General features: G+C 41.6%; 1 protein-coding gene across 2 annotated transcripts in view; it reads right to left on the bottom strand.

Annotated features, from left to right (window-relative positions):
* Positions 1-5854: 5854 nt before the first annotated feature.
* The window catches only part of klhdc8b (kelch domain containing 8B), a 104264-nt gene continuing 95086 nt past the window's right edge, over positions 5855-15032 (bottom strand). The window contains exon 5 of one of the 2 annotated variants that reach the window (XM_036988215.1): positions 5855-7018. In XM_036988215.1, coding sequence (XP_036844110.1) covers positions 6822-7018 — 197 coding nt within the window. In that variant the 3' untranslated portion in view covers positions 5855-6821. Of the gene's footprint in view, positions 7019-7430; positions 7959-15032 lie in introns of those variants that run through there. The other variant, XR_005053268.1, reaches the window with a different exon arrangement.

Here is a 15032-nt window from a genome sequence, read left to right as displayed (position 1 = left end):
AACCAGCCACAGCCCCAGCCCTCCAGCCCGTAATTTAGCACATCAAAGGTCTGCGCAACAGGAGAAGCTGATAAACACATTAATGAATAAAGTCATGAACCAGGTGATTATTTTATTGTAATGTTACTTTTTGTTCCTGTTTGTGAGAAACATTTTGTACTCAGGGCATCATTGGGAAAGAGACCCTGGTCTCAGTTGTGCTACACTGAATAAATAAAAGTCAATAAGACAACCAGAGAGAGCAGAAGCCACAGCCTGAACAGGTGTAGGAGATAGTTGGGCCAGCTTAGGTTAGGACGACATCCTAAATAAAATAAAAACTCATGATCCATAAAATGGGGTTGTACATAGGTGGCCAAGGAAAGTGTATCATGTGTATCAATAAATGTGTATCAATAAAATACATACTAAAAATATATTTTTAGGACAAGCAAATGTGAACTCCACCCTCTGTCCTCTAATACTAGCTCTAAAACCACTCCTGCCCTCTCTATTTCTTATCTGGTCCTTGAGAAGGCTGAACAAGGAAGGTATTTTTACAGAAGGGCTCAGGAAAATGCAGCACGGTCTTTCTATTAAAGGGACATTTTACCACTGCTCTTTCACTGTATATGTCCATTGGGAGTCCCGGAGGGCGACGCACAATTGGCCAACTGTCGTCCGGGTTTGGCTGGGGTAGGCCGTCATTGTAAATAAGAATTTGTTCTTAACTGACTTGCCTAGTTAAATAAAGGTTATATAAATCAAATAAAATGTATATGTTATTATCTTAATGTGTCATAAAAAAATGTTTACTTCCTCACTACATGCAAAAACGAGTGTTTCTGCATCTCACCGGAAGAAACAGGCCATCTACATTTCCTGGTTGTAAGCAAACCACAATATCCAGAATTCATAGCAAATTCATATCAGAACGTACTACCACCCCTGTCGAGGTGGATCCAGTTGAGGATGGGTGTCAGCAGGTAGCTAATGTTACTGAACAAGCCACTCAGTCATAGAACATCAGCTTGAGAATAACTATTTATTTTCGTGTTAACAACAACTGTAAAGTTCTGTCATGGTGTGGTGCTCAGTACCTGGATGTGCAAACAAGCAAGAACAGTATGACGGGGTAAGATTGCATTGGTTACCTTACTAAAGAAGTCAAGCAGAGGTAGCGTAGCTAACTTAGCTACAGTAGCTAGCGAACTACATTTGTTTTATCTAAACCAAATTCTAACTAGCTTTCATAATATGCTGGCTAGATTTCCCAAAGCAAATCAATGTAATTAGCCAGCTGCTATGTATATGGCGATGTGATTTGTAACTTTGCAAGCTAACGTTACATTAGCAAGCTAACTACCGTAGAGGCTAACATGACTAGCCTTTGTGTTCCCGTTCAACATATGCAGCGGCATCAACATCAAGCTCAGCACCAGGTACTAGTGTAAGTCACCTTTTCCTTCCATGACTCCATGAGCAAAAAAATTAACTGGAGCTTGGGATAAACATGGTCTGTGTCTAGCTGTTATAGTTGGTTTGTTCATAAGTAGGCAACAACTTTTCTCTTTATTATGGAGACTTTGTTTATGCAAAACTTGAAGTCTAAATTGGAGAAAAACATTAGTTATTAGTAAGGAGGGGATGGTGTGGGTGACTGACTGACTGGTGTCTGTTGGGGGTGTGTATTGTGTGTGACAGTTAGTATGCATTATCTATTAACATGAGGAGGATAGGGGGATATAGTACCTTGTTCGAGTGTGTATTGATGGGGACAAAGTAGTGAAATGTTAGCTAATCACTGACTAGTGTGTGTTCTAAAGACTCATCCTGCAGCTGATGATCTTGACACCAGCTTTAGTAATACAGATCCTATAGACCCATTGGATGAGAGCTTTCAGCCGTGAACATGCTTAAGCTCAACTTCATCTGACTCGGAAGAAGAAAAGACTGCACGGATCTGGCAAGAGCTCATGAAGTTCTGTCAGACCAGCTGTCATTGCCCAACACAAGACAAGGTTTACCAGATTAAGAACATTCAGGACCCTGCCTGGAACATTCAACCAACACAACATATTCAGTTAGAGTGATGTTGAGTATAATATAGAATGCCTAGTATGCTCACAACTGCATTGTGATATAGATATTGCTAGCTCTTGTACAGTAGATAAACTCAGCAAAAAAAGAAAAATCTTCTCACTAACTGCGTTTATTTTCAGCAACTTAACATGTGTAAATATGTGTATGAACATGACAAGATTCAACAACTGAGACATAAACTGAACAAGTTCCACAGACATGTGACTAACAGAAATGGAAACATGTGTCCCTGAACAAAGGGGGGGGTGGGTCAAAATCAAAAGTAACAGTCAGTATCTGGTGTGGCCACCAGCTGCATTAAGTACTGCAGTGCATCTCGTCCTCATGGACTGCACCAGATTTGACAGATCTTACTGTGAGATGTTACCCCACTCTTCCACCAAGGCACCTGCAAGTTACCGGACATTTCTGGGGGGAATGGCCCTCACTCTCCGATCCAACAGGTCCCAGACATGCTTGACATTCCAGTCTTGCAGGAACTCACACACAGAACGAGCAGTATGGCTGGTGGCATTGTCATGCTGGAAGGTCATGTCAGGGTGAGCCTGCAGGAAGGGTACCACATGAGGGAGGAGGATGTCTTCCCTGTAACTCACAGCGTTGAGATTGCCTGCAATGACAACAAGCTCAGTCCGATGATGCTGTGACACACCGCCCCAGACCATGACGGACCCTCCACCTTCAAATCGATCCCGCTCCAGAGTACAGGCTCAGGTGTAACGCTCATTCCTTTGACGATAAACGCACATCCGACCATCATCCCTGGTGAGACAAAACTGTGACTCGTCAGTGAAGAGCACTTTTTGCCAGTCCTGTCTGGGTTTGTGCCCATAGGCGACCTTGTTGCCGATGATGTCTGGCGAGGACCTGCCTTACAACGGGCCTACAAGCCCTCAATCCAACGTCTCTTAGCCAATTGCGGACAGTCTGAGCACTGATGGAGGGATTGTGCGTTCCTGGAATAACTCCGGTAGTTGCTGCCATTTTTTTATTTAACCTTTTTTACCTAGGCAAGTCAGTTAAGAACAAATTCTTATTTACAACGAAGGCCTAGGAACAGTGGGTTAACTGCCTTGTTCAGGGGCAGAACGACAGATTTCTTTTTACCTTGTCAGCTTGGGGATTCGATCTAGAAACCTTTCGGTTACTGGCCCAACACTCTAACCATTAGGCTACCTGCCGCCATCCTGTACCTGTCCCGCAGGTGTGATATTCGAATGTACCGATCCTGTGCAGGTGTTGTTACACATGGTCTGCCACTGCGAGGATGATCAGCTGTCCGTCCTGTCTCCCAGTAGCGCTGTCTTAGGCGTCTCACAGTAAAAATACTGCAATTTATTGCCCCGGCCACATCTGCAGTCTTCATGCCTCCTTGCAGCATGCCTAAGGCACGTTCACACAGATGAGCAGGGACCCTGGGCATCTTTCTTTTGGTGTTTTTCCAGAGTCAGTAGAAAGGCCTTTTTAGTGTCCTAAGTTTTCATAACTATGACCTTAATTGCCTACCGTCTGTAAGCTGTTAGTGTCTTAACGACCGTCCCACAGGTACATGTTCTTTAATTGTTTATGCTTCATTGAACAAGCATGGGAAACGGTGTTTAAACCCTTTACAATGACGATCTGTGAAGTTTTCTGATTTTTACAAAAAGGGACGTTTCTTTTTTGAGTTTATGTATATAATGGAGTTTGATCAAATGTTTTATATAATATGTTTTACATGAGTACCGACAAGTGACTAAATGATTCCAGCTGCATCAGAAACCAATAAAGTGTTGACTTCTGGATCAATTCATTATGATATTCATTAACTAGCTACAATCTTACTGCTAAAAAAAATGCAGGGAGTTGCTGCATCATTTCAACTATAATTTGTTTAGAATTAAACATGTTTTAATAAAACAATAGAATAGTCTGTCAATGTGGCAAATAAGTAGACAGGGCTTTTATTCCAGACAAAGTTGAATTGCTCTGGAGACCAAGGTGAGTTTACACAGCAGTATGCAGGAACAGTTATGGCAATGTACTGTATGACATTTATACAGTAGAAGAAAAATATACTACTAACACAATAAATACTACAGTTCTACAATGGGAATACTTGCATATGGCCTGTTTGGGAGGTGTTCACTTTGATACAAGGGGAGATTGTTGTTATGGACCTTACACTCTCCTCTTGAGTCAGCAACTTATTTGTATCTAACATACTGTCCGCTGTGTGAGGGATACATTGCTAATATGGCTCCAACAACACATGCAGGCAAGGGGATTCAGTGCCCTCTGCCTAGCTTCTCCCATGTAGAACAAACTCCCAGAATAATCTGTAGGCCACCAAGAGGTATTGTCTGTAAGAGAATGACAAAAACACTATTAGACTTTCATGGGCAATTGTTGTGTACTGTCTGTATTCCTACTGAAGCAGCACGATGCAGAATATTTCACATCTCACAGGCGCACATTAGCTAGCTAGCTACTGAGGCTAGCTAGCAAACATTAGCTATCTAGCAAGCTACATTAGGCTACAGTACATTTTGGGTATAGCAAACAGAGCTAGTTAGCTTAACTTCGCTTGTGGTATTAGCAAGCCCTGTTATGGCTGAATCGATCACAAAACTATACTGTGCGGGACAACGATCACAAAATTATACTGTACTGAAAAATACTGCCTCATGTGAAAAGAGAACTTAGCTAGCTACCGACAGCAAAATAACTTACTTGTTTGTCATTTGCCCTCCTGGTCCAGCTGGTCTAGGCTGCCTCCGCCAGTTGATCTTGCAGTTTCTGAAGAAAGTCTCAGGCACACCAAAATCCATATGTGAGTCGAACCTTTAATGGTCTGTCACATACACATGATCCATGGAGTCTGCAGTGACCTCCTCCAGCAAGCACATTTGTTGCAGCACAGACATTCCTCTTCTGCTGGCATGGCTGGACAGCACCCGCATAGGTGCCACCAGTCTGACCGTGGCTCCCCATCGTTGCTTGCTGGTCTCGCAATTCTTGTTCTCGCTGTCTCAACTCGGCTTCAGTGTATTCCGGCTCAAATGAATAGGGCAGTATGTCCCTGTGTTAGTATGTAAAAGAACGTCAAAACTTTCGTCGTCAAGCTCTTCTTGGAAAGCGGAATTATCAGAAGCAGCCATTGTAATTATTTAGCCATCTTGGATAGACAGTGCATGGTAACATAGCTCCCATTAACGTGTAGAAACTAGTACCGGCGCCATTTTGAAAAGCAAAGTAGGGCTCCTGTCAGGCTGTAGTCTTTACAAAGCCAGGGAAAATTAGTTAGCCTAGATATCCTGCAATGTCGTGGCAGATAGGAACATCGTTGAGACCAGTCCAATGGCTCTATTGAACAAGGCCAACCATAACTACTCGCTGCTAGCATGTATGTGTAATTGGCAAAACACAAAGGCCACAATAATTGCTACAAAACATGACTCCGTTCATTTTTAGATCAGACAGTAGGCTCAATCAAACAATGATGTCATTGGTTGAACTCTCCCGGCGTGAAAATAAAACAAAATACTGCTATGGTGCATAATTATGTCTGAAACACCTCTCATCACTCATAATTATGTCTGAAACACCTCTCATCACTCATAATTATGTCTGAAACACCTCTCATCACTCATAATTATGTCTGAAACACCTCTCATCACTCATAATTATGTCTGAAACACCGCTCATCACTCATAATTATGTCTGAAACACCTCCCATCACTCATAATTATGTCTGAAACACCGCTCATCACTCATAATTATGTCTGAAACACCTCTCATCACTCATAATTATGTCTGAAACACCTCTCATCACTCATAATGTCTGAAACACCTCTCATCACTCATAATTATGTCTGAAACACCTCTCATCACTCATAATTATGTCTGAAACACCGCTCATCACTCATAATTATGCAGGGAACTGGAAAAACTCCAAATATTGTCTAGCGGTGAAGTTTCCATTTACGATTTTCTATTTAAAAACACACTTCCCAATTTCTCTCTTTCCATTGCTCTCTTTTTAAGACGCCACCTAAGGATTATCTGAAATAAACACACTTTCTGAGCATGCACTTTGTCCTGCCTTCAGTTCATATGTCGTTCATTGCAAAGCTCTTGAGGTAAAATATATACGTATATTTTTCTCTTAAAAAGGGAAATGTTGCTTAGTGCCAAAGCACTCTTGTCTCTGGATGCTACAGTGCAGGGATTGGCCTGGCCATTCTAGAGGTGGTATTCATGGTGTGGGATTTGAACATCATGTGTATAGCTGTGCTATATTCACACACACCTGGCTGTGAAGGTACCAAAACAGACAAATACCTCAATGTTATATCCTAAACTCTCTGCTTTTTTAAAGGTGATAGAAAAGTGTTTTAACAAGCCAATGCAGCCTGACTGTTGTAGTGAAACAGATATGGCCCGTAGTTCCTTTAGTTTCCAGAAAAGTACCCTGCTTTTTTCCAGAAAAATGCTGTACTGTTCAAAGGCGTCTTTTGTGTAGTGTGTCTATGCGTCTGTGGTGTTGTTTTTTGCTTATTTATTTGACTCTTCTTATGTCTCTAAGATGTAGAAATGTATTTGTTTCTCCATTGAAAGAAACAGGTGTCAGGGTCACTGTACTTGATCTTGCCCACCAACTGCAAGGTTCAAAGGCAAAAACAAAGTCTGTATGAGTGTCCATCACCTGCACACATTGAATTTGCTTGCATTAAGTCTTTCGTCTGTCCGTGTGTGTGTCACACAGTCTCTCTGAGACAAAGAGCCTCCACGGCGTTGCTGGGTCCCTGGGCCACGCCCCCGATGAGAAACAGCATGTTGGGGGTCTGCAGGGGTGAACAGGAGCAGCGGGGACTGGGCATGGGGGCAGCGTACTCCCAACTCCGCTTCACAGGATTGTAGCTCTCAACCGACGACAGGGGCGAAGGCTGGTTACCTGGACACACACACACACACCGATGAGATCATGAACACCAATTTACAAATTGTTTGCCCCCTAAAATAAGGACACAGATGGATCTTCCCTGAAAAAGAACAGCTATTCCCTTCTTAACATGAAAATGTGACCGTCAATATTTTACAGTTGAGCTAACATTATAGAGAGAGCAGTAGAACACAGGATTGAAGCTTCACAAATGGCTCTGTGTTAGTCAGTGCCTGGCGTAATAGAGGAGCACAAAGGCATGTCCGGTGTGTATCCCCCTCACAGCCACATCATTAGTGTGCCTCCAAGCTACTCCATCACTCTGACCTGTCTGGGACTGCTGCACCCTCTTCCCCCCCCCCCCCAAATGTCACATTGACGCACACACACCACAGGAGACAGGCAGACCTGTTCATCACTCTCTCTCACACACACACACACACACCAGAGAAGGAGCTATAGGAGGACTGTTTCATTGTAATGGCTGGAATGGGATACATGGAAGGAAGTCTAACATGTAGATCTTGGTCCTCTGACATACACACATGATCAAACTAACACAACTATACTACCTACTGTTGAACAATGTGAAACACACTCAACCTATTTCACTCTGTCACACATGAGCACACACACAAACACTTCTGGGATTACACACAAAAACTAAAAAAGAGAAATAGGCATGTAAGTGCTATTCTAAATAAAGGCATTTTTAATTCCACCCTCCAGTAAGGTTATATACTCAACGATAAGACAGAAATTGATGATAAGAAAAACGTGTCTAAGACTAGGGCCCTGCGAGATAGCTGTGTTGTCGTCTTGAACTGGGGGGGGGGGGGGGGGGGGTCCGTCTGTCTAGTTTAGCAATGGGATCTGCCTCTCAGTCTGAGCCACAGGTGGAATTATGAAGCATGTTGCATCCATCCAGATGGCTGGGGGAGTAGACTGTAGTCTGTAAAAAAAAAAACATGTAAATGCACTAGGAGAGATTGGAAGAAGCAAATTAAAACTTGAACTTAACTAAAAAACAAAGCACATACAGTGCCTAGTGAAAGTCTACACACCCCTTGAACAGTTGTCACATTTCGATGCCTTAAAATGTCATCTAAAAATGGGATTACATTAGAATTTCCCCCAACAGATCTCTACAGCCTTCTCCACTATCAAAGTGAAAGAAAAAGTACATAACATTTTCTAAATGAATAAAGAATTAAAAACAATATGTCTTCACACCCCAAGAGTTAATATTTAGTGGAAGCACCTTTGGCAGCAAATACAGCTGTAAATACTTGTGACTCTTAGGGCAACATCGCCATTGTTTTTGTCAAAATTGCTCATGCTCAGTAAATTTGGTTGGAAGTATTGATGGACATCAATATTCAAACATCATTTGCTCTCACACACACGCAGTAATATGCACATACATTTATACTGACTAAACACACACCCACTCACATACAATCATCATATACGCTGCTGCTACTCCATTTATCATATATCCTGATGCCTAGTCACCTTACATATCTACCACTCTATCACTCCAGTATCCCTGCACATGGTAAATATGGTACTGGAACTTGACCCTGTATATAGATAGTATGCTTAATTACTTCATATTCTATTCAACACAACAATGGGCCTCAGGACCTCAGAATGATCTGTTACTGATCCAATGTTACAGCTGGTTTAGTAACCGCATCAACATTTTCTGTAGCCATTTTCACCACTATCCCCAACAAGTCAGACAAAAACTTAGAGCATATGAAATCTTCCTCTAATTTTCAAATCTGAAAACAGAACAGGAATAGCTTCTACCAATCAAGAGGTAGAGCTGTAACCCATCAACTGCTTTCATTAACCTTTTCACCATGTGTGTTCCGCCTCCTAATTAATTCACATAGAAGTAGACCATTTCACTGTTGAGGACAACTTGAGGCTTGATTGAACCAGACAAGCACATCTCCAGTGTTTCCCCATATCAAGTATGAAGACATTTGCACAGTCTAGCACGAACTGAGGCACATTTTCTGTCTGGCGCTCGCATTGCCTTCATTGTTGTTTTCCTTACAAATGATAACTTTGGACATGTGTGCATTCCAATCAGTCCCTTATTTTCTGTAAACCGTGTGGTCGTTTCTACTGCATATCGTATGTATGTATGGAGCATTGTGTATTCACTGTTTTATTCACGATTTCAAGTTCTGGTGACAAATCATGCATTCTAAATCTTGCATAGATTGTAATGATGTTTTTTTTTAAGGTTGGACTGATTATGATGAGCTAATGCTAAGCCATCTGCCAGCTATATGTGGCACCATGTTGCTGACATTATACAATGCATTTTGGGTGTCATGTAAACATCTGTCAGACCAAAGATGTTAACTTAATTAAGTGAATGACGTTTCACTCATCTTTCGAGTAAACTTCCGGAAGTGAATGATCGTAGACGACACACCCCTTTCAACATGCATACCGCAAACAGACAAAAAAAGTGGCGTGCACAAGTTACCCATCTGATTAATTTTGATTTTTAGAAAGTGCTTTACTCAATTATTTTGATAAATGGTGAGCTCGCCTGTGATGTGATGAATTGTAAATAGTAATTTATATTAGCTAATTCATATTGTGGTTTCTGTCAGCCAAGAGTTAGCTAAACATGACTGCTTGTGTTACATCAGTCTTTCCTCAATTAGCGCTAGGACAAATGTAGCCTACATTTTCCAGTTTGGATGATTGTGTTATGTTGTCTCTACTTCTATGAAGGTCTGAAAACTGCATCCCAAAATACACTGGTCACATTCAGGACATAACTTTGGAAGGACTGTGTTTGTGCAAAATGTTTCTGTGAAAAAAGCAGTGGCCATCTCAAATGACTGTTGCGTTTATTGAAACTGGACATTCTAAATAAGCGTTCTAATCACACCCGTTTGTTGGTACGTGTCAAAGGGTTAAATAAGTCCTGTCTGGGGCACCACGAGAGCGGTTCTTTAAAGAGTTACCATCTCCCGAATTAAACTCTAAGGGTGGGTTGCACCAAGATGAATTAACTCTTAAACTGGGTTAAATCAGTTTATCTATTAATCTTGTTGGACCAAATTTTAAACCTAGTTTTAAATTATTCCTAGTTAAATTAAATCCTTCCTCTCATCTAAATGTAGTTTTCACTTTAAACCTAGATTCATTTTAAGCCTATTGCTCAATGGTTCTACGCAACTGGATGTTTCCAGATGGTGGATGGGAACCTTTTTGGACTCCAAGTCAACCGTCTACAGGATTGTAGTCAGTGTCCAGTGCTATTGCCAGTCTGAAGAATCAGTACATAAGGTTCAAGCCTACAGAGGAAACAGCAGCTGGATTTTACAGGAGAGCTAGATTCCCAGGTGTACTAGGGGCAATAGACTATGCACACATTCCTAATCCCAACCCTGGAAAGGAGAACTATTCCATAATTGGAAAGGTTACTGCTCCATCAACGTGCAGGCTGTCTGTTATGACAAAGGTCAGCTCACCAACATCGTAGCTAGATGGCCAGGATCCACCCATGACAGCAGAATCTTTTGGACAATAGTTGTCTGTGTGCAATGCTGGAACAAGGGGCCTAGTAGGTAACAAATATCAATCGTCTTGGTGACAATGGATATGCCTGTAGTGGGTACCTTATGACCCCCCTTTTAAACCCACAGACACAGAAGAGAAAGCATACAACACCTCTCATATCCTGGCAAGAGGTCTCAGAGAGAGTTTTTGGAGTGTGAAAAAAATAATGATTCCCTTACCTAAAGGAGGGGCTCTGCACGAAGATGGACACTACACTGACAATCATTATTGCAGTGCCGGTTCTGTGTAACTTTGGCAGTAGACAAGGAGACAAGCTACCTGAGGAGGCTGAGGAGGACCTACCTGAGGAGAATGTAGAAGATGGCCAGGTGCAACATGCTGAGGGAAGAACCATCCGAGCATTCTGTACTAACAATAGCAATCAAGCACCCAAGTTAACTTGCTAGCTACTTCCAAAAACAAAATGAGAGAACAGCTGAACATTACTCGCCCTAGCAAAGCTGGTTAGGCTGTTTTCTTACCCAGAGCGTTGGTTTCTGCAACTGTGCTGTCAGATTGTCCGTTTGTAAATTCAGAGCGTTTCGCTCTCAGAGCACACACTGGCCGATGTGCGCTCACAACGCTAGCTAGGTAGACAATAAACCATAATCCCAACTGTTACTACCCTGCATGAATCTGCTATCCAACCAGCTATCCAACCAGGTTCAATGTTAGCTAGCTAACATTAGGATATAGCTAGCCAAGAAAATGGCTCTGAGATACGAATAATAAGATCAAACATGTAACGTTAGCTAGCGAGCCAGCCAGTTAACATTAGCTAGCTAGCTAACAGTACACTTTAACTTGAAAGGAAAAGACTGAATTTCTAAATTAAAAACATGTAATATCTGAAAATGTAGCTTGCTAGACTCTCTTACCCATATACATCATGGATGGATGCGTCTCCTATCAGATGCCATGGTTGCCCTTAGTTTGAAGATGTAATCCGGAGACATGTGTTTTTTCCATCTCCTTAGCTACCACACTCAAATTCCACTGATTTCAAAACTCATTCCTCCAGAAAGTGGAGCGTAACACTTATGCAGTTTTACTACACGATACATTAAAAAAGCTGTGTTAGACAGGATTACCTACACATAAAGACCAGCTCAAATAGACAGAAGCATGCTATATGGCAGACCAATCCAAACTCTTCTCTCAGCATATCCAGGCCACTCATTATCTCAGCCAATCATGGCTAACGGGAAGGTTGCTGGCTTTAACTGTGGCTAAACCAACTAGGCTTGTAATTTAACAATGTTATTTGTATTTACAGATGGCATAAATGTTTGTTATTAAGGCACATGGCAAAAAACACATTTAGATTTAAAAAAAATCTAGTTTATGTTCAAACGGCTCTCCTGTGAAGTCGTGACCCACAACATACGCCGTTTCCTGAAACGGGTCACAAATAACGTTAGTGTTCCATAGATCACCTCTGACCATTCCCCACGTTCTATACTAGAAATATTGTTCCAGTATATGCTTTTGAACGTGTTAGAGTTTCAGGGGGAAAAGGTCTGTTGAGACAAAGCACATTCCTTTGGTGAATCTGGAGAGCGCAGGCCTGGATCTTCTCCCTTGATTTACAACAGGAAGTGATTTGTTAATCCCTACTAGTTCTTTCCTTCCCCCTCTACGGGTGAGAGGGGGTCTGATTGAAGTTATTCATTGCAAACCTGATCTGACCTATTTGGATTCTCATGGACAGTCATAACAACGTTATAATGAATCTAGAAAAGAAGAGTTCTGGGTCAGAGTGCAGTATTGATTTAGCTTCATAGCACACACGTTTGTTAGCATGTTTCTCACACTGGCTTTAGCCATGGAGGGAGCAGGCCTGCCATAGCTACATGATTTGCGAATCTATTTCGAACAGCTTGCGCGACAGATAAAATGGCTTTGAAAAAATACAATTTCAGTTAATAAGGAGAGTTATCTACCAAAATAACTACATTATGGCATGACCTGGAACGATACAGAGAAGATTTCTAATGATTCCCAGGTCTGGACGACCTGGAACAATACAGGAAAGATTTCTAATACTGTCCTTCTCAGGATTGTGGACCGTGCTCTAAATAACTAAACTGGCTATTTTGCCTGTCTGTAAAGAGAAGAGTGGACTGTACGTTGATCCTGCTGCTCTAATTGGATCGAGCGAAGAGGTCTCCCTTCACTCACTTCCTATTTCACCCGATCACTTATCACACTTATTTCAGTTCTCACACGCAACTATTGTGGTTTAGACACTGAACACAAAGACCGACCACAACTACTGACCTCAACCACAAAACCACTGACCACAACCACACAACTACTGACCACAACAACTGAACTAAACACCGACCAAAACTACTGACCAGGACTGACCACAACTACTGACCAAACATCTACTGAACCACAAAACGAATGACCACAACTACTGACTACAGCTACTGACCACACAACTACTAACCACAACCACTTACCAAAACTACTGACCACAACTACTGACCACAAAACTATTGAATCACACAACTTGGGACCACAACAGCACAAATACTGACCACACAACTACTGACCACATCCATACTGTAGGGCCCAAAGAACCTGCAACACAACTACTTACCACATCTACTGATCTGGTCTGCACTAGCTCTAGTCCAGCTCTGGTCCTGGGCGTAGTTAATTAGCTCAGGTTCGCACTAGCTCTGGTCTGAAATGTACATTATAGTGGCAAGAAAAAGTATGTGAACCCTTTGGAATTACCAGGATTTCTGCAAAATTGGTCATCAAATTTGATCTGATCTTCATCTACGTCACAACAATAGACAAGCTTAGTGTGCTTAAACTAAAAACACACAAATTATTGTATTTTTCTATATTATATTGAATGCATCATTTAAACATTCACAGTGTAGGTTGGGAAAGTATGTGAACCTCTAGGCTAATGACTTCTCCAAAAGCTAATTGGAGTCAGGAGTCAGCTAACCTGGAGTCCAATCAATGAGAACAGATTGGAGATGTTGGTTAGAGTTGCCTTGCCCTATAAAAAAAACAACATTTGAGTTTGTTATTCACAAGAAACATTGCCTGACGTGAACATGCCTTGAACAAAATATTAAGAATGGTTGATTTGCATAAAGCTGGAAAGGGCTACAAAAGTATCTCTAAAACCCTTGATGTTCATCAGTCCACGGTAAGACAAACTGTCTATAAATGGAGAAAGTTCAGCACTGTCGCTAATCCCCCTAGGAGTGGCCATCCTGCAAAGAAGACTGCAAGAGCAGAATGCTCAATGAGGTTAGAGTGAGGCTAGAGTGTCAGCTAAAGACTTACAGAAATCTCTGGAACATGCTAACATCTCTGTTGACGAGTCTACGATACATAAAACACAAGAATGGTGTTCATGGGAGGACAACACGGAAGTAACCACTGCTGTCCAAAAAAAACATTGCTCCACATCTAAAGTTTGCAAAAATGCAACTGGATGTTCCATAGCACATCTGGCAAAATATTCTGTTGACAGATGAAACTATAGTTGAAAGGAACATACAACACTGTGTGTGGAGAAAAAAAGGCACAGCACAGCACACCAACATCAAAACCTCATCCCAACTGTAAAGTTTGTTCGCGAGAGTACCATGGTTTGGGGCTGCTTTGCTGCCTCAGGGCCTGAACAGCTCTCTATCATCAGAAAAATGAATTCCCAAGTTTATCAAGACATTTTGCAGGAGAATGTCAGGCTATCTGTCCGCCAATTGAAGCTCAGATGTTGGGTGATGCAACAGGACAACGACCCAAAACAAAGAAGTAAATTAAAAACAGATAGTCTTCAACAGAAGAAAATATGCCTTCCGGAGTGGCCCAGTCAGAGTCCTGACCTCAACCCGATTGAGATGCTATGGCATGACCTCAACAGTGCAGTTCACACCAGAGACCAAGAATTTTGCTGAACTGAAATAGTTCTATAAAGAGGAATGGTCCAAAATTCCTCCTGACCGTTGTGCAGGTCTGATCCGCAACTACAGAAAGACTTTGGTTGAGGTTATTACTGCCAAAGGAGGGTCAACCAGTTATTAAATCCAAGGGTTCACAAACTTTTCCCACCCTGCACTATGAATGTTTACACGTGTTCAATAAAAACATGAAACGTATAATAGTTTGTGTTTTATTAGTTTAAGCAGACTGTGTGTTATTAGTTTAAGCAGACTGTGTGTTATTAGTTTAAGCAGTTTGTGTGTTATTAGTTTAAGCAGACTGTTTGTCCATTGTTGTGTCCTAGATGAAGAAAGATTATGACCAATTTATGTAGAAATCCAGGTATTTACAAAGGGTTCACATACTTTTTCTTGCCACTGTAGCTACTTAAATGTGCATAAATTACCATTTAATAACAACCAACAATTACTGTAATTCTTGAACCGTTCACAACTTTCACATGTTCAGT

This window comes from Oncorhynchus mykiss, chromosome 9, assembly GCF_013265735.2.
Source record: "Oncorhynchus mykiss isolate Arlee chromosome 9, USDA_OmykA_1.1, whole genome shotgun sequence".
NCBI lineage: Eukaryota > Metazoa > Chordata > Actinopteri > Salmoniformes > Salmonidae > Oncorhynchus > Oncorhynchus mykiss.
Note: the sequence above shows the minus strand (reverse complement) of the source record. Positions and strands in the feature narration are given on the sequence as shown.